At 42.6% G+C, this 20,569-nt stretch overlaps 1 protein-coding gene across 12 annotated transcripts in view; it reads left to right on the plus strand.

The window, feature by feature from the left end:
* Positions 1 to 20,569, plus strand: part of SRPK2 (SRSF protein kinase 2) — an 88,428-nt gene that overhangs the window by 5,688 nt on the left and 62,171 nt on the right. The window contains exon 1 of one of the 12 annotated variants that reach the window (XM_083464046.1): positions 13,510 to 13,707. The exons of 9 other annotated variants lie outside the window; for them this stretch is intronic. In XM_083464046.1, coding sequence (XP_083320172.1) covers positions 13,566 to 13,707 — 142 coding nt within the window. In that variant the 5' untranslated portion in view covers positions 13,510 to 13,565. Of the gene's footprint in view, positions 1 to 13,509; positions 13,708 to 20,569 lie in introns of those variants that run through there. 2 more of the 12 variants (XM_083464036.1, XM_083464040.1) reach the window with 2 other exon arrangements.

The raw sequence follows: 20,569 nt of genomic DNA on the forward strand, positions 1-20,569 counted from the left end.
CTAGAAAAGAGAATGAAAGGGTGCTGTGTGCCACTTTTATTTAATACAGGTCAACCGTAAAGAGCAGCGCCATAGGTGTGAGTGTGTAAATTTAACACTTCCTACTGCCAGCTGTTACGAGGTCAATAGAGCTGCCTTGTCATTTGCAGGGTAAGCGACTAGTTGAGTGTTACATTAAAGTAAATTTTTTTTAGAAACCTGCAAGGTAATTCAGACTTCACCTGGCTATCTTGAGATGTATTTGCTTGAAAAGCAGTTATGGTCCCCTTCCAGCCATTTTATTGAGACAAGTAGTATCAAGAAGTCCACTGAATTTTCTCTCTCTCTAAATAGTTCTAAAATTAAGGTTAGATTTTAATTTATATTATGATAGTTTAAGCAAGTTCTCATTCTGTTTAGATCTGTTTATGTATGGAGTAAATAAAGCATTTATTGTCATTGCATATACTTTTGGAACATCTTCCAGGAGTGTAAATGTGGTTTTTCTTTTGAAAGGCAGTAAAGTGAGAAATGTAAGACATACATGCTGGAACTGCATTGCCTTAAGCCACTAAAGCATTGGTCTTAGAATCGCCTGGTGTTGGACCAGAATGATCAAATTATTATTATTAAAAAACCTATCAATTTATCAATAGCTATCAATCAGTCAATATACCCATATATATTGCTGGAAAGATGAATCCATCTTTGGTACTTCATAAAATGCCGCAGTTTCCTGTTTTCACAATTTGTTTTATGGTTCTGACAACAATGAAGGCAATTGAGGCCTGTTGGGCTAATATAAATATTTTATCCAATTAGTATGGGAGGTGTTCAGCAAAGTGCTTTTTCTTGTGCAAGGATTTCCACTTGCACAGTGGAACTTCCCCTCCCTCTCCTCTCTTCATGTGTCCCACCCCCGGCACCTCCCTAAATTTGCTTCATAGGATTGGGGAAAACCAATGATTTTAGGGGATGCATGAGGAGAAGGAAGGGAAATTCCATCACTCAGCCAAAAGTCCTTGCACTGGTTGAAACACTTCATTGGATATTGCCCAATATTTATCTTCATCTTCCCCGTTTGGCATACAGATTAACAACTTTTGTTAACAACAACAACAACAACAACAACAACAACAATTTTATTTGTACCCTACCTAGTTGACTGGCTTACCCCAGCCACTCTGGGTGGCTTTTAGCATATACAGAAACATAATAAAATACCAAACATTAAAAACATCTCTATACAGGGCCACCTTCAAAAGTCTTCTAAAGGTTGTATAGTTACCTATCTCCTTGATGTCTGATGGGAGGGCATTCCACAGGGTGGGTGCCACTATTGAGAAAGTTTGTGAAGTTGATTATGTGTAATCAAATGAAGTAAATATATTGATACTTGAAAATGAAATGCTTGTGCCAAGAGAGTCTGCTTATAAGAATTATTTCCTGATATTCTTTTGTTTTAAAGAATAATGAGCAGCTTAATCTGATTATTTCTCATTTAAAATAATACACTATATAAAAGTGGTTCTGAAAACTATGCTTTCACTGCAACTACCGTACAGATTCATATCTCATTCAGGTAAGTAAAGAAAGCCAATATTTCACTTGTTGTATTAGGAATCTCTGGTGGCAGTACAGTGGACGTTTGGGTTGCTAATGTGATCCATGCGGGGTGCACGTTCACAACCCGCAGCGGTGCGTCTGCGCACATGCGAGTTGCAATTCAGCACATGCGCAAAGCGCGATTTAGTGCTTCTGCGCATGTGCGACCGCCAAAACCTGGAAGTAACCCGTTCCGGTACTTCTGGGTTTCGGTGCGTCCGTAACCCAAAATAACACAACCTGAAGCTTCTGTAACCCTAGGTATGACTGTATGTGAAAAACACTTTGGTGCATATGTAATGGATTGCCACCATAGTGCTTTTGGATACACAGACACCCACAGAGGTTTTTCCTGGCATCTGCAGGGTCCCATTTTCCCCACTCTTCCCCACACTGAAATTAGGCTTGGAAATAAGCCTTGTGCTGTTTCCACTAGAAGTCTTTTTTTCAAAGCTTAATTGTTGGGATGTGGGCTGATCTTCATAGAGATTGCAACTGGGAGGGAAGGTTAACTCTTGCCTCTCCAGCTGCATTCTCTAGGAATATTTCCCTATGTCCCAAAATTAGGCTTGAAAAAGCAATTCAAGAGAGAGAGAGAAAACATTTGCTGGTGGGGTGAAAATGTGTGCATATGTATGGTTGTTGTAAGTGTGTGCACAATTGCAGAGGGTGCAGGATACGCACAACCGTTTCCCCAGGTTTCAAATGAGCCCATTGGCTTCAACAGGCTGGCAACTTCCGGCATATTAGCATGTTTGGGATTATAGGAGCCACCTTCCGAAGAAGAATGGGGGGCTGGAATCGCGTAGCATGCGAAGTTGTGTGCATGATGTCCTGACGTGTGTATGACGTCAGGGCATCTGAGGAGCTGGGGGCGGAGCCAAACGTGGCAACAGCACAGCAGCAGCACAGCTTTAAAGGCTGTGGCTCTGCCTCCTTTTGCTGCTGCCACCGGCCTAGGGCTGCTTCCCACCTGCTTCCCCTCTGTGGCAGTAGGAGGAGGAAAAGGAGCCTTGGCTCAGCTTGGCCTTCTCTGAAGGATCGAGCCCTTCAGCAGCCCCATGCCGCCTCCTCCTTCCTCCACTGGCCCGGGGCTGCTTTCACCACCATTTAACTTTTTTGTGGGGAGGGCTCCTCCCAGAAACTACAGTGGTACCTTTAGATGCGAATGGGATCCGTTCCGGAGCCCCGTTCGCATCTAGAAGCAAACGTAACCTGTGTCTGCGTGTGCGCGGGTCACGTTTTGGTGCTTCTGCGCATGTGCGTGATGTCATTTTGAGCGTCTGCGCGTATGCAAGTGGTGAAACCTGGAAGTAACACACTCCGTTACTTCCGGATTGCCTCGGAGCGCAACTCGAACGTGCTCATCCCGAAGCACATTCAACCCGAGGTATGACTGTATTGGGGCCCCAAAAAGGATCAGCCCCTAGGAGATGGTGCCCCTGTTTGGAAGAAAGGTATGTTGGCAACCAGTATGTTGTTGTCCCCACCCCCTGTAATATGTTGTAGTGCGTAATTGGATTTAAGTACTTATTTTTCTTGCTTTAATTTATTTTTAACTGGGATTCAGGGAAGGCTTGCTGTCTGGAAGGCAAACACTTGTGATGGATCTGGTAGTAAAACTGGCAAGCTTTTTTTCTGTGGTGATTTTTTAAATCTGGGAAACAAGCTCAAGTGTCAAGTATTGATTATATTGGTCATACGTCCAGCCACTTTTGATTGATGGGGTCTGTGTGGAGAGGGTAACAACGTTCAGATTTTTGGGGATTGAATTACAAGAGTATCTGTCCTGGAGTGTCAACACAAGGGGGCTTGTGAAGAAGGCGCAGCAGAGACTGTACTTTTTGAGAATACTAAGGAAAAACCATCTTCCGCAGAAACTGCTGCTTGCCTTCTATCACTGTGCCATTGAGAGCGTGCTCACTTATGGCTTATGTGTGTGGTACAGAAGCTGTACTGCCCAGGACAGGATGGGGTTGTGCAGGGTTGTTAAGGCAGCAGAGAGCATTGTTGGCTGCCCACTCTCCACCTTAGAGCAGATTTATGCCACAAGGTGCCATAGGAAGGCACTGGACATAGTAAAAGATCCATCGCATCCTGGTCACTGTCTCTTCGAGCTCTTGCCGTCGGGACGGAGATACAGGACGATGAAGACAAGAACGAGCCGTCTTAAGAACAGCTTCTTCTCCAGAGCGATCTCGGCCCTGAATGGGAAGCCCGGACTTTGAAAGTCATCTAATCTCCCTTGCTGTATTATACTGTATTGTTTAATTATTATTATTATACTGTCTTAGTGATGCTTTTGATTTGCTAACTTACATATTAGCCTTCCTTATGAGCTACTGTTTTTCATTCAAGACCTTAGAAAGAAAGTAACCCCCAAGCGCTTAATGTATTTGAAATCTATATGCTATCATATATTGGGAATTTTTAAAATGCTAGGTTCAAAGACACTTATTTAATCCCCACATTGGTCTGGTGCAGCAGGACCAAAAATAAATTGATTTGAGGAGTAGCAGTGTAAAGATTTGAAGAGTTCGAATAGGCATTCTGTCTGTAAATAGGCACTGTCCTGCTTGTTTGGATAGTAGATGTCAAAACAAGCCACTAGGTGGCAACATATTAATTTGAAAGTCGCTGAATGAGATTGAAAAACTATTAAATAAAACTAAGCAAAACCCTCTTGGAATGTATATCAAATCCCTGGTCACAACAAGACTTTTGCAGCATGCTCCTGTATTACCAAATCTCTGAGAGAGAGATTGGGGGGTGGGGGTGGGATTGGCATTAGGTTACCAGATTTTTTTCAATGAATCCGGGGAACACTTTAAATAAATAAATAAATACATACATACATACCACACGTTTGTTTGATGGTAGAGGGGCAGCCACCGCCTTGACCTCAACTGCCACGTTTCCCCTTCCTCCGAGGCTTCTATCTCCTTTCTCCATGAGCCTGGGCATCCCCTGAGTTGTTCGTTCTTCGGTGGTGGTGGTGGTGGTGGTGGGGGGAAGTGGTTTGGTGGGTCAGGCATGGAAGGCGGAGAGAAGGAGGGTCATGAGCAGCGGCAGCGGCGAGGCTTGGGCAGCGCAATGCCTCCCTTCCCATCAGAGCAGCCCCAATCCCATTCCTATTTGCGTGCAAGCAGGAGGGGGGCAGGGATCCCTCATCTGGGAAGGGAGGCTTCCCCTTGCCTAACTGAGACATCCCCGCCCCGCTCCTGCTTGCATGCAAGTAGGAGTTGGGAGGCTGCTCCGATAGGCAGCATGAAGCCTCCCTTCACAGCTTAGTTGCTGGGGTCAGGGAAGGCAGAGGCAGCTTGGAAGCTGTATCGTAGAGTCCCTGCACCGCCATCATATGGGGACTTCCGAGCAGCTTCTGAAGTCAGCCAGAGCCAACTGCTCTGGGATGCTGAGACTGCCGCTGCTGCGTTTCCCGGGGACGTTAGATGAAATCCGGGGACATTCCGGGGATGGAATTTGTCCGGGGACTTATTCGCAAATCTGGAGACTGTCCCCGGTAAATGGGGACGTCTGGTAACCCTAAATTATCATCAGTGTTCTAATTTGGTTATTCATGTGCAAAGTTTTTTAATTTTTTTTCAAAATAGTGCATCCCTCTGCATGTATATTAATGAGCAATCAGTCTTCTGGGTGCAATTGAGGGATTGATTTGGTCCAGGAGGAGGTCTGATGGTCACTTTGAATGAATTGACCTTTGCTGCAACCTGAAAAGCATGAGGGATATTTTATAATCCAAACTAGCCTCAGCCTCACCTCTAACCTGCAAAATTAACAGTGGCATGTGCTGCAAGGCTACTTTCTCTCAGCACAACCCTCCAAATTTCAATAGGGGTATAATACTGAGTAACACTACACGAGTGTTGTGGACTACTCTCATCCCAGGATTGCAGGCTGGGCTAAAAGCAATGGATAATATTCCAGGGTTGTTGTACTCCCTAATCTTCAGGCCAATCCCCATTGTAATAGGAGTTTGTTACCATTGAACAAAGTGCTGTAAACTACCCAGAGCCAGACTTTCAGTATTCTCTGTAATTTATACTACACGGTTGCCTGAAGACACTCTTTCTGAAGCCACAGTGTCTTTCAGCCCGCTGTTCAGGGACAATTAATTGCACTTGCTTTAAAATTAGCAGTATTTCATTTTCAGATGTTTCACACAAAAAAGATAATTGAGTTAGAAAGAGCAGGAACTCATCTCTTTGCTTGCTACCTTTTAGGGTCCTCCACCCTGGGGTACTCAATTCCAGCAACATTAAAATATTGGATTTCTTTAGTGGTGTCTCTAGGCAGCTCTCGCTGTTGTCTCTGGGGATGTATTAGGAACTGACCTGTACAGACAATGGTTCTTTCAGCTCTGAGTGCTGCCCTCTTGTTCCAATCCAACCACTTGTTCTCGTTCTCTCTCTCTCTCTCTCTCTCTCTCTCTCCCCATTCCCATTCAAGTTGTCAGTTTTCTCCCCACTTAGCCTCACCTCATGGCGCAGAGATCTTAATTGGGGTATTCATGCTTATTTGTAAGACGCTTTGTACCTTGCAAACTTTGGGGTTCCCTCCAGTTTAACGGTCCCTCCCTGTTCTGGGCTGGTGCTGCCATTTTGGCTACTTAATGGGAGGCATTACCTCCTGAAGTTCAGAAAAGTGAACAGTGAAGGATTTTTAGGGGAAGACTTTAATCACGTTAAATTCATTACCAGGTAGTTAAGATGACAAATAAATATGCTTTCTTAATGTGTAGTAGCGAGTCTAAACACAGTTGAATGAGCTTGAGAATGCCATCAAATATATGTTCGGGGTGGTATTCAACTAAATAGTTGCACCAGCACAAGGATTAGTGCTAGCATAATGGGGCTCCCCCCTTTTGCATGCATCGTGTGCTGTCTCTAAATCAGTTACAAAGGGTTGGGAGAATCCTAGAACAGATTTAGGGGGTGCATGGGAGAGGAGAGGGGGAGTATGCTCTGTTGCACAAGGAGAAATTCTTGCGTTGAAAGAATGATCTGCTTAACCCTACATTTAATATAACTCTCAGTTTATATAAAGTTATTTCTTCGTATAACATTAATGTGCCTTCTGATAAAAAGACATAGGGCAGGAAACAGATTATAGTAAAACGCGCGCGCGCACACACACACACACACAGAGAGAGAGAGAGAGAGAGAGAGAGAGAGAGAATTACATTCCATGATATTATGGCAGTGAACAAAGCTGTATTGTAACTTTTGAATAAATGATTTAATTTTTTTTTAAAAAAAATTACAATAGGGTATCTGTTTTCAGTCCAGTTCAAGACAGAAAAAAGATCCATTTAAAAATATAGAGTGCAATAGCTAACCTCAAATCCATAGACGTTATAACCTTACCTAGTTTTTTACTAGCATTCTTGTCAAAACATGCCAGTATTAGTCATTTGCAGACTTTAAACAACAACAAAAGTCCTGCTTTCTGTAAATTTTCTTTAGCTGATCATCTGGAAGTGACTGGATAGGTTGAATCTCTTGAACAGATAAATAGTCTATAAAATGTAAAGTGATTTTAATTCTTATTAGTGCCTGAAAGCTGATTGGGTGATATTTATTATAGATTTCTGAATATGAAAAGACTAGAGAATGATCTCAAAATGCTGCCCCATAGAGAGTGTGTGTACCTCTGATTACAGAAGTCCTTACAGTGTTCTACAGTGTGATCCTCCACATGTCTGCTCAGAAGTAAGCCCCCAAGTTGAATGGGACATGCTCTTGGATTGCTGTATATAGGATTGCAATAATAAGCTTGGTTTTCCTTAACTAACTGGAGCTTCATTTGTTCTGCTTATAACTGGTATTTCCATTGAAACATCTCTTTAAGCCTTTCTGGTTTCTGCTTGTGCTGCAAAGGAAAGTGAGGGTCAGGATTTCTTGTCAACCTGGGAAGGCAGCCCATCTGATCCTAAACCTCTGCCGTCTTTTGGGAAATCACCAGGAGTAGTAGTCTAGGTATCAAGTGGTACAAAATAGCACCTGTTCCAATGTGTGATCTCTCATCATTGTTCAAAATACAGTGGTACCTCGGGTTACATACGCTTCAGGTTACAGACGCTTCAGGTTACAGACTCTGCTAACCCAGAAATAGTACCTCGGGTTAAGAACTTTGCTTCAGGATGAGAACAGAAATCGTGCTCCGGCGGTGCGGCGGCAGCAGGAGGCCCCATTAGCTAAAGTGGTGCTTCAGGTTAAGAACAGTTTCAGGTTAAGAACGGACCTCCAGAATGAATTAAGTACAGGTACCACTGTATAACATTTCTTTCTTTCTTCAGACTGTAATCTGTCTCACTCCTACTTTATTAAGCTTCACAGTAAAGGAAGAAATGCTAGATTTTGTGCTCTTGCTTTAAAGTAAATGCACAGTATGGGGTTTTCTTTGGGTGTGTTCTGTTTGTTTCTCCCCTCTTTGAAATACAAAGGGGGTGAGGTTTTGCTGATTTCATTATCTTGAAGGACCAGTTTGATGACTCAGAGGTGAGATTAACTGAAATATGAACTTAAAAATAGCTGCAGAAAAGCCAGGGCAAGAAGCCTCTCCCCTCCATACTTTTGCTTCGTGATTTACAAAAGCCCATGTTTTGATTTAATTATTTGTAATTGTTTGATTTAGAACTCATTCCAGTATTATGTTTGGTAAAATGTTTACCTGTTTGCCAGTTTGCCATGTTTTCCTGTGAAACATGACTTGGCTGTTTTTGGAATGGGGTTTTCTACGAGAGAAGCCTCAGAGCTGGCCTATGCATTACTCCCCTGATAGGTTATCACAATATGTCATATTGGGGCTCATCCTAGCCTTTTCTAGTGGGAGATCATATCCAAGGTTTTTACCCGAGACTTCTTGCATCTCAGACTTGTGGTATTCTACAGATCTAGGGTCTCTTGTGGAAATCACTTATGATCTAAGTGACACAGTGTTTGTCTGTCTGCTATCATGGCTGAAGGGTTAAAAATCTATGTGAAGTGTGGGTTCTAGTCCTGCTTGCCCATCTTCTTCTGACTCAGACTTTGATGTTGCTTGACAGGTAGTGAAGTGGGACAGAACATTTTCTATTTATAAAAATGCATTGTTTCAGTAAATTAATTAGCAACAATAGATAAAATACCACTCAGATTGGGCTGTTTCAAAGTTGTAATTACATGTTTTCAGGTAAATTACCTGTATTAAACATGCAAGACTAGTTGAGTGGATTGTGGGAGTGGTAAATGCCTCCTTATGAGAAGGTGAGGTCTCAGCAAGTTTGAAAGAGGTTATGATGATAAATTTATTGTAGAAACTCCCTGAATTCCACTGTATTGGAGAATTTCTGGCCTGTCTCTTAACATTCTATTTTTGGGCAAGGTCTTTGAACATGTCGTGGTCTTTGAACTGCAGGTTTTTCTGGAAAGATATGAACTATATATCAATTTCAATCTACGGGTGACTCCCTGTTTACGCGGGGGTTCCGTTCTGAGCCCCTGTGCGCATACGTGAAATTGCAAAATAATGGGGAGCACCCTGGAGAGTCTTCCTCAAACAAGCCCTGCTGTCCCACGGGATGGGAATGCAAGCAAATATACACCTTTATGCAGTGGGACGTGTTCCCGAAGGGAATGACAGGCAGGCAGGCCTTTGTACACCAAAATGCACTAAGGAAGAAGCAGGAGGGGGTAGCAAGGCCATTCCTACTATAGTGATGGGAAGCCTGTGCCCCCACCAGATGCTGTTGGACTTTAGTTCCCAGCAGCCTCTGACAGCATGACCGGTAGTCAGGAATGATGGGAGTGGTAGTTCAGTAACATCTGGATGGTCACAGCTTCCCCATCCTTCCAGTAAGGGAACCTGCCCTTCTGCTTCCTCCTATTGCTTCTTTAGTTGCTGGGCTAAAGAGCAGAATTTCCCTCCTAACCTGACCCCATCCTATTTGCATACTGAGAAAACCCCTTCTCCCCTTTAAAAAAGATTACCCTGCCTGCTTCCACTCCTTGCTTCCTTTGCATTAAGAAGCAGAATAACACACACACACTCCCCGCTTTCTATATGCACAGCAAATTGTTCCATTTGAGGTCTCTCTATCTCTGTTCATCTTCTCCCTGTTACTTCCTTGGGAAGCACAGCTTCCTTCTCAGTGCACTGTTCAGGCTGTTTTTGCTGCTGTGGGAGCAGCTGATAGTATGAATAATTAGGTGTGCCAAGAGAGAGTTTAGGCATATCTAACTTTGTATGCGATCTGGCTGCAAGTCTCGCAGAATATAAGCCATCTGATTGCCAGACATTTTTACTTGCTTGGATGAAAGGCATTCTCTGCCATCAGAGGCTGTGGAAGGTTGGTTAGAGGGCACTATGGTGTATCACAGCCTGGCAGTTTGTTCTTTGTGTGGCTGCCCAGAGCAATTCAGAGGTTTTCCCCCCTATCGCCATATGTGAATTGTCTCTCTCTATGCTCATGTGGGGGTGCTATCAGCATGGTGCTATATCATTGATGGGAGTTTTAAAATAAGTAGGCCAGAGGAGCATAAATGTCTCCCTAGAGATTACCATGGCAGTGCAGTGACATCATGCAGTGTCCCATGGCAACTACAACCTTTACTTATCTTAGCTAATCTGTTGTTATTTGAGATTAAGTTGTTGGTTCAGGCTGTCTCTTCGAAAATTTTATGCAATACAGATGGCAGGTTTATTTAGTTGAAATATTGTATGAACCACACGTTCTTTTCCTGAAGGCAGCTGAGATGTTTTACTACTTTTTAAAATGTGATGCAGATATGAAGAGAATAAAAAACACCCAATAAAAATCCAATAAATCAGTGGTGAAAAATGTTAACATCAATAGTCCCCGATAGTCAGCTCCTGAAATTACTATCTGGCACATTTCCACTCAAGCCTTGGCAAAGCTTTTTATTTTTAAACTTGACTGATAAAGTAATGGCAGGGAAGTAACTAGGCTGAGCTCCCTTGGGAAGTACAGTGCAAGTGTAGCAACAGACAGTGAAGTGACGCATGGAAGAAAATGTCTCCTAGATATGCCAGGTGTGGGTTTTAAAGCAGAGGTGGGGAAGCTGTCATTCCCCCCCCATGTTGTTGGCCATGCTGGCAGGATTTTACAGATGTTGCATGACATCTAGATAGCCTGGTGGATAGTGCTAGGAAGGAGTCAGTGGTCATGGTACATTTTAGCACCAATGATGTGGGGAATTATAAAGTCCTGGAAGTGAAATTTTGACTATTAGGAAGGATGTTGAAAGCCAGGACCTTCAATGTGGCTTTCTCTGAAATGCTAGCAATACCATGTGCAGGGCCAGCTAGACAGGCACAGCTGTGTCATCTCAGTATATGGATGAAATGGTGCCAGGAGGAGTGGTTTGGATTTCTTAGAAGCAGGGGAACATTTTGGGACAAGCTAGGTCTGTAGAAAAAGGACAGGTTCTGCTCAAACAGGGTTGGAACTGGAACGTTGATGCTGATTTATTTATTTTTTAAAGTTAGAGCAACTATTAAACCGATTGCAGGGGGTAGGCAATGGGAACTAAGGAGCAACCAGTTTAGAACAAATGATCCCCCAAGAATTAGAGGGGAAATGAAAAGTGGAGAGGGGTAAAACTGGGCATGGAGGGTGCAGGAGCACATTGTAGCAATTATACCTTAGGGTAAAACATATGTGCTGAAAATGTTTGGCGAAAGAGGCGACAGAGCCAAGACAGGTGAGCTGGAGAGCTTGGTCTTAGAGGAGAGTATATCTATCGTCAACATAATGGAAACCTAGTGGAATGGAAAGAACTAGTAGGACATTGCTATCTCTGTAAATCCAAAGGCTTTTTCTAAACTGTCAATCATCTTGAGTGACTGTGTCACAATTTTTGGTGTGAACTACCTGGGCTAGGATGTCCCCTCCCATTTTGCCATCTGAGGTGAAATGGAAATTGCTTCCTCCTGTGCCCCACTGCTGCCACACTCTGGCTCTTGCTGAATCCAGCAGGAGCCAGGTGCTCCTCAGAGTGTTGCCACTCACTTGGCTTTTCCTCCCGAGGGTGAGGAAGATGAGCAGCAATGACACACCTGGGAATGCCTCCCTCTCAGTGGCAGAAGCAGTGGAATGGGCAGAGTGCTGCCTCTTACACTTCTGCCACCTGAGCGGGTGCTTCATCCCAATTGTCGTGGGTGGCCTGGTAAGTTAAAATCGGTTTACTTACAAACTCTTTAAAGGTCAGGTTCATGTGCTTTTATTAAACAGCATTTGGAAAATCTTACACAGGCAGTAAAACTTGAGAAAAAATTATTGTATATATGAGATGGATGTCTAAATACTTGGGGTTCTGTAGGGTTGCTAAAAGAAAAAAAGTCACTTGTGGCTACAAACAGGACTTTATTAACTTCCTTCTTTGGAAGAAGAAGAAATATGTTTCTGGATGGTTGTGTCCATTTGCGTAAAGGTACCCTGATAAGGTAAGACATAATAGCCTTCACAATCGAAAAGGAACCCTACAGCCAACACATCAGTCGAAAGGACAGAGAGAATATAAGAACTTTGGGGTGAAGACCTCTGCAGCACCGCAAGGACCAATGTGAAGCTTCACTATCACCCCGCTTCATCCCTCTGCTACTAGACTGGCCATCTAGTTAAGACAGAGCAATTATCTTTGGTAGCTGTATCCCTGCAGAGTGTGTGTGGACATGTTGTATGATTGAGAATTTGTGAATAGATGAAATTAAAAAGGCACTTTTGAAAACTGATGCCATTGGCTTTGTCTCTTTGCCCTCCTCCTCTGGTTCTGGTTTGCATTCTTGACACTACAAGCCACAGTAGCTGAGTTCTACTTCTTCTGTTGGAGGTAGTGTGCCTCTGAATACCAGTTGCTGGGAACTGCAAGTGGGGAAAGCGCTGTTGCACCCAGACCTTGCTTGTGGGAATCACATAGGCAACTAGCTGGCCACTGTGAGAACAGGGTGGGCTAGATGGCCCTTTGTTCTGATCGAGCAGGGCTCTTCTTATGGAACCCAAACAAGCAAACTTACCGTATTTTTTCGTGTATAAGACTAGTTTTTTTTAACCAAAAAAATAGCTTTAAAATTGAGGCTCGTCTTATACATGGGTAGTGCTGAGGGGTGTTTTCCTAATTTGGAGTCCCCCCAAATAGGGGGTGTATTATACATGGGGGTGTCTTATACACAGAAAAATACGGTATTTTAGAAGGAGTATACTGCAACTTTTTGTTTCAGTTCACACTATTTATGAGGTAGAAAAGGTCAGTATTTCTTACTACATGTTACACATAGCAAGATGCCATATATCACACACCCTAAAATACAGACATCTCCAAGAACTAATGATAAATGATTGGCAGAGAGAGAGAGAGAGAGAGAGAGAGAGAGAGAGAGAAGTCACTGTGAAAAACATAGAGGGAGAAGTGAAGGGTAGGCCAGTCTAGATTTAATAGAAATACACAAGCTTCATTACTGGAACAAATCCAGAGATCCCCACCCCCCAAATAAATATGTTTTAGGAATTTTATTTTTATTATATGAACTTTCTCTTGCATGCTGAGTTCCAGAATTCCTTTTACTCTCTTCTGATCAATAGTAGGAAACAGGCAAGACACCCTATGTTAAAAGTATCATTTCCTTTGACACCAGTGGAGCTTGCTGAATCCATAAAATAACTTTTAAAGAGACCTTCCATAAGGACGTAGCCGAACAATGACAGAGAAATGATATAGAGCTAGACTCACCAATATTAATACAATGCTCCAATTCATACAGAAATCAATAACCTTAGGGTAGCTTTAATACATATGCAAAAAGCCTGCATGTGAGGGCCTACATCTTCATAAACTACCCCCAGCACCTTCTGATGTCACAATATGTCCAGTGAACAAAAAGGTGGTTTGTCAGTTAAGTATTCAGGCAAGGTAGTAAGTTCAGGAAGAATTCACATGGTTACAGAACAGTGAGAGAGAAAATACATGGAAAGAGGGAGGAAGATCGAAGGAAGAAATGGCTGGGGAGAAGGACACCCACAACAATACAGAAGCACGTTGAATCCTCAGAGCCCAGGAATCATGGAAAATTCACAAAACAGCTCTGTATTCCTTGATATGTTCTTAGGTAAAGCTAATTATCATTATCAAAATGTATATCATCCGCAACAAGGACTCAAACTCTCCCAAGTTCTCCTAGAACCTCACTACATATTACATGTGTTTCTCCAACTGGAGATAACCTTGGATACTGATCTTGTTACTTTTTTTAGCTCTTACAGACATTTGAATGCTTTATTCTGTGCTTGTTACTCTTCACTATTGAAAGAATGGTTCATGCATGCGCACGTTAATCATTTGGGTGGTGAATTATATGTGTAAATGAGCTACCAAAGTTCAGACACGATTATAAATTTGTATAGCCCCATGTTCGCAGCCTTTCCCAAAAACCCACAAGAACCCTGTTGGATCAGACCAAGATTCCACTTAGTGTAGCGTTCAGTTTCCAACAGTGGAAGCTATTTATGACCACTGATGTAATTTCACTGTTAGGTGAAGGACACGCTTCTTTGCCCAGACTTTTTGAGCAGGGTGAGGTGTACAGTGGTGCCCCGCAAGACGAATGCCTCGCAAGACGGAAAACTCGCTAGACAAAAGAGTTTTCCGTTTTGGAGGTGCTTCGCAAAACGAATCTCCTATGGGCTTGCTTCGCAAGACGAAAATGTCTTACGAGTTCCTGCGGGTTTTTCCCCCTCCCCCTCTTTTTCTAAGCCGCTAAGCCGCTTATCAGCCGATCCAATAAGCCGCTAATAGCGCTAATCCGCTAATCCGTCAATGGGCTTGCTTCGCAAGGCGAAAAAACCGCTAGACGAAGAGAATCACAGAAAGGATTCTTTTCGTCTTGTGAGGCACCACTGTATTGTTATGCATTTGAATTTCTGTCACTGCTGCTACTTTATGCCTGAATTTTGTTTTATGCTGTTTTAGCTTTACTGTTTAATTGTGGTTTAGATTAGGGGTAGCCAATTTGATGTTTTCCATGTGTTTTGGAGTATGTCTCCTGTAACTTCTGAGCATTAGCTGTGCTGGCTGGGACTGATGGATCTTAGAAGGGCACCTCGTTGGCTACTTTGGTTTACACTGTGTATATTCTGGAACTTGCATGTTAAGGGTAGACCCTCCTCCTATTATTTTTATTTATTTGTGCATTCAATTGCTTTCCCAACCCTTCCTCTTAAAGTAGCTCAGGGGAGCAAGCAGTGAAATAGTCAAACTATACAAATAAAAACAAACAGTAAATCAAACAAAATATTTTTTTTTAATGCACCTCAGTGCCATGTTGCATGGAGCTGCATTATAAACAAGGGACTTAAAGTGTGGTATTCCATACATTGGACTTCATGAGCATCATTAGCTTTTGCACTAGCTTGCAAATGCAAGAGGCTGTAATGTAGATCCAGTCCTTGAGATCAATGCTTTGTCTTCTACAGTGGTGCCTCGCAAGACGAAAAGAATCCGTTCTGTGATTCTCTTCATCTAGCGGTTATTTCGTCTTGCGAAGCAAGCCCATTGACGGATTAGCGGCTTTTAGCGGCTTATCTGCTGATCGGATCAGCTGATAAGCGGCTTAGCGGCTTAGAAAAAGGGGGGAAAGGAAAAAAAACCTGCAGGAACCCACAAGGCATTGTCGTCTTGCGAAGCAAGCCCATAGGAAAATCGTTTTGCGAAGCACCTCCAAAACGGAAAACCCTTTCGTCTAGCGGGTTTTCCGTCTTGCGAGGCATTCGTCTTGCGGGGCACCACTGTATCTTGGTTATGTCTATTAGGTACTGTTCCAGTTTGAAGGGCAGGGAACAGGAAGTGGTTCCTGGGATGGTGGTGACACTGGGAAAGAGAAGTGAGGGGTCTGAAAGGATCCTAGAGCTCTCCTACCTCCTTTCTAAAGCTGGAAAAGTGCTAAGTAGCCTTTGGGAAAGAGGTGAGAGGACTCTGGGACCCTGTCAGAGCCTTGATGCCTCCTTCCCAATGCCACCACCATCCCAGGAACCACTATTTCCTGTTCATTGCCATGTCTGGGGCTACCAAAAAAGGCCATGTGAGCTTGGACCACCCTGTTTTATTATATGACATGAACGTGACAGCCTATGTCCCCATAAGTAAACCCTACTTTTTTCATTGTGTTACTCCCAAGTAAGTTTGTTTAGTAATGCAGCCATAGTCTTGGAAACCAATAATAATTTCTCTTGGGTCTTCATTCTGCTTGAAGGAGAAATGAGAACACATAGGGGCTAGGCCAACCAATGTTAATGCAAGCATTATGTTCTGTCTCTCTTCCCTGCATGCATCACCTGAGTTTTATTCTGAAAGAAGCCACAATTCGTTCACATGAGCAGCCTTATCCATATGGCATTGTGCTCTCTACCTATTCATTCTCAGCATAGTCTCCTCCTTAGATTTAATTTTCACAACATTGTTCTTATCACAAACCTTTTTGAATTGTTTTCTGTACCCAAGTGTTTGACTTACCAATAGATCTCAATTTTACTCAAGAGCTCCATAACTAGCATTATTTTCCTCATCCATTTTTAAGGTGCTTCAGTAAGAAAATGAGCATGATTGTGACAGGCTAACCTCTGATTATTTCTACCTTTGCCAACTCTAAAAACGTGTGGATCTTATCTAATGATAAATGCTTTTCGTAAAAGCAGCCGCTTCTTCATCTATTCCATATTGCTTCAGGATATACCTTTTTGGAAGTTGGAATGCTTCTTTCCAACATGTTATTTTCTTCTTTATTTTTCTGTATCTGTTCCTTAAATATCAGTGCCCCTTCTCTTCAGATTGTTTTAGCTGAATGTGTTACAGAACCATAAACAGCACCTTACAAAAAATGAGTCACCATCACCTTTTCCTTACGGATAAGTCCTTATTTTCAGATCTTATTGCAGAATTGTTGAAACTGTTAAGCATGTAAGAAACTTCTGGGTGTGATATGTATGAGGTGTATTTAAAAATAAATCAATCATGATCTTGATAATTTGCTAAAAGCTTATTTTGAAGTTTTAACTTTCTAATTTCCCCCCAATTCTGTTGGAGTTGTGGACCATTATCTAGCCAAAATTGAATACCCTTAAATTCTAAGCATACTCACCTGGGTTTGAAGCCCATTAAATTGTGGTATTTCCAAGTAAACATAGATCATGGATTATAGAATTGTAGAGTTGGAAGGGACCCCAAGGGTCATGTAGACCAACCCCCTGCAATGCAGGAATTTCAACACGCAGTCCCCCATCCAATTTGAAACCATGCCAAACACTGCTTAGCTTTGCAAACATGCTAGCAGTTTTACTGCTGCACCACTAGGGTTATTATGGTTGTGATTGTGCTGGTTCCAATTGGAGAGGTGAGGTGAGAATTAAATAGATGAGATTTTAAGGAGTTTTAGGTGAACCATGGAAATTGTTTGCGACTCCAAGCAACTGCTATCTCATATCTAGCTGAACCACCAAAACACTAGCTGCAAATTTTCCTCTGGCATTTTCTTGCTATTAAAAAAAATAGTTTTAATTAAAAAAAGGGTAGCTAAGATCAGGAAGTCTATAATGAGATGATATAATTATGAACTCAATATACACAGTTTTTTGTTTGTTTGTTTTTTTACTTCTTAGACATTCTGTTTGGGTTAACTATGCATAATCAATTGCTTAAGAGGAATAACAAGGACTATACAAAATGCCCTGTGGGTTTGCTCCAGTTACAGTTTTTGGTCTGCTCACTAGAGAAGCTAAACCAGAGAGGCAGAGGCACGATGCAACCCAAAGCTCTTGGGAGGTGAAGGGCAAACTAGTTTTTCTGCATGGAAAAATGTCTCAAACTTTTATGACATTTCAGTGTCGTATTAAGCCAGCATGTGTTGCCGCTTTTTGTAGTTAATTCAAATGAATAATTTTGTAGGAGCCAGGCTTGTAATCCAAACAAACATCTGCTTCCAATAAAACATTGACATTGTCAGATATTTCCTATTTGTTTATCTAAATAGTATTTATTAATTAATTTATTAAATTTCTATACTGCCCCTCATCCAAGGAACACAGGGTGGTTTACAATATAAAAACAATAAATACATACCATAGGAATAAACAATGTCTGTACAGTTTTAATTAGCCAAAGCCTGCAAGAATAGGAATGTTTTCTTTCTGGAGGTTGTTTATGTGTTCTTCTTGTAACTTGTTTTTTCTCTCTCCAGAGTGGAGAATAGGAACGTTTTTTTCCTGTTTAATGTTTAATATATATATCTTTAGGTAAAGTACTTACTACTTACTTACTAATGCTGTCAGGAGCTTTCTGTGGCCATTTCCTGTTTGATTTGTGGTCTCATGTATAAACAGAAGCTGCAAAACAGGTCCAGGCATGGTTATCAGTTCCACTACAGTATGGCATGCAGCAATAAAATTGGGTAGACCTTATTGTCAGAAGCAAAAGCCAAACCCACAACTTCATATGCAGAGTTTGGTTTGTACCAGAAAATGTACATATATTTTTGTATTTGAATTTTATTAAAAGCTATATAATTACTGTACAAAAGGCCAGAATGATGACTTTACATTAAAAAAGTGAATCTGCAGTAAAACGTTGCTGTGTAGAATTCTGCTACTCAAGTTTATGTCTGTCAGTATTTCATGTCCACTGAGTGTTTTCAGTGCTCGTTGTGGTGTTTTGGGCAGGGGTTGTACTTCTACAAACCAGGTTTCCTTGTGTCTTCTGATACTTATGCAGAGTTACATTGGAATAAACCCTGTTAAATCAGTGGGACTTTCTTCAGAGTCCATATATGTTCAGTTTCTGTTAATTGGTTCTCGTGGGAAACTTGCAGATTCTAGCTTCACCAATTAACTCAAGCTGGTGTCAATTTACTCTTGGCAGAAAGCCCAGGTCTGCTTGACCTAGAAACTACTCACTCTGATTGGTTAACGAGCAGCACTCTACTCTGTTATCTAGGATTGCTAGCACAGTTTGGTGTGAGGTGTGTTAGGAGTTAGAAGTGCTGTGTATGGTTTTGAGAGAGAGAAAGAGAGAGAAAGAAAGGATTTATTTTGCTTTTATTTGTATGCAGAAACTCTGCTGGTTTTATTTTTCCTTTTAATAAATCCTGTAAATAGTTATTCTGAGTCTAGCTGACTAGTCATTACCGCCACGACTAGCTTCTTCGCTGTGCAGGAAAACTCTGCTACGTTTGGGCTAAAGCCAGTAGGGCTATGCCTGACACTTCAAAGTTCCATGAGGTTATGGGCATTGTGCTGCCAGCCTGAGTTGTGGTGGTGTCAGCATCAACGGCGTTGGTTCCAGTAGTTCCAGAAGTTGTTGTTCCTGTCGGTGCAGCAGATGGACACTGGCTGGTTCCTGACTGTGGTGAGCTGGTGACGCAGCGGATACAAGGACAACAGCTGCAGCGTGTGAGTGCTGGGTGCTGTGGTTCCTGTTTTCTCTCTCGGTGGTCGTGAGTAGCTGGTTCCGGGTTCCAGGAACATCGCTCTCAAGATGGCCTCACAACCAGTTCAGATGGCTTTTGAGCGTCTGAATGACTCCAATTACTTGCTGTGGTCGGAACGCATGCAGGCAGTGCTGCAGAGGGATCGTCTCTGGCAAGTGGTGAGTAAGTTTCCTACAAAGCCTGATGATGAAGACCTCGATAAAGACCAAAGAGCAAGGGCCACAATTGTCTTGGGGCTGGAAGATTCCCAGTTGCCATATGTGAGGGGAATCAAGACAGCTAGAGGTGTGTGGCAAGCACTTAAAGAACTCCATGTGCGTGAGACAGCGGTTTCCAAGCTGTTCATTCGCAAGGCATTGTACAAGGCAATGTTACAGCCTGGGGTTACAATGCAGGAACACCTACACAGTTTACAGTTAAAGTTTGTTGCGCTACAGGAAAGAGACTGTGCATTAGACCAGCAGGAGAAGGTGGCTATTATTTTGAGTTCTCTCCCGGAAAGCTGGGATAATTTAGTTTTGTCTCTAGAAGGCATACAGGAGCGTGATTTATCAGTCAGTTACGTTACTGGGCGTTTGATTGAAGAATGGCAGAAGAGGCAAGAAAGGTCGTTGGCTGCAGAGGCTTCTACTGGTGGGCGGTTTGGAAGGAGTTCTCATGCCGTGCCAGAGGTGAAGCAAAAGCAGCGTACCGGTGAAGAGTCAGCGTTTGCTGTTAGGCGTTGTTTCCGATGTGGGTCTTCAGCGCATCTAAAACGACAATGTCCGGAGTTGGTCAAGTCTCAGTTGCCGGTGCAGGAGCAGAGACGAGATCAGCAGCAGCAGCAGCAGCAGCAGCAGCGTAAAAAGAAATTCTTCAAACAAAAACAGTCGGCTCAGCTGGTGACCGCTGAGGTCAAGATTGCTGATGAGAAACAAGCGGTCTGGGTGGTCGATTCGGGAGCGTCTCGCCACATCGTGAATTCAGATGAATTGTTTGTTTCCAAGAACTCAGCACAGCGCAGCCAGGTGGCTCTAGCAGACGGAAGTACTTCCGAAGTGATTTCGGGGGGTGCAGTTTATGTTCCTTGTCTGCGTGAATGCCTGCAAAATGTACTTTGTGTGCCGTCATTAAGGAGCAATCTGATGTCTGTAGATTGTTTGCTAAAAGCTGGGTTTAAAGTGTATTTTGAAGGAGACAGTTGCATTATTAAGAAGGCTGGTGAGATTTTAGGCACTGCTAAGTCAGAGGGAGGCTTGTTTTGGCTTAAAGCAGGATCTCAAGTTGCAGCAGTAGTCAGTAAATCTCAGCCTGCAGTGAATAACAAAGCTATACATGACAACTGTGTGCACTTATTGCATAGGAAAATGGGGCATGCTTGCTGGAAAAGTGTACTAAAAATGTCTGAATTGGCTGATGGGGGTAATTTAAAGAGTTGTAACAAGTACCTTGATTGTAATGTTTGTAAAAAGGTTAAAACCCACAGAGTCTCTTACCCCAGAAGTGACAGAGTTAGTGA

This window comes from Podarcis liolepis, assembly GCF_965112155.1.
Source record: "Podarcis liolepis genome assembly, chromosome: 10".
Taxonomy (NCBI): domain Eukaryota; kingdom Metazoa; phylum Chordata; class Lepidosauria; order Squamata; family Lacertidae; genus Podarcis; species Podarcis liolepis.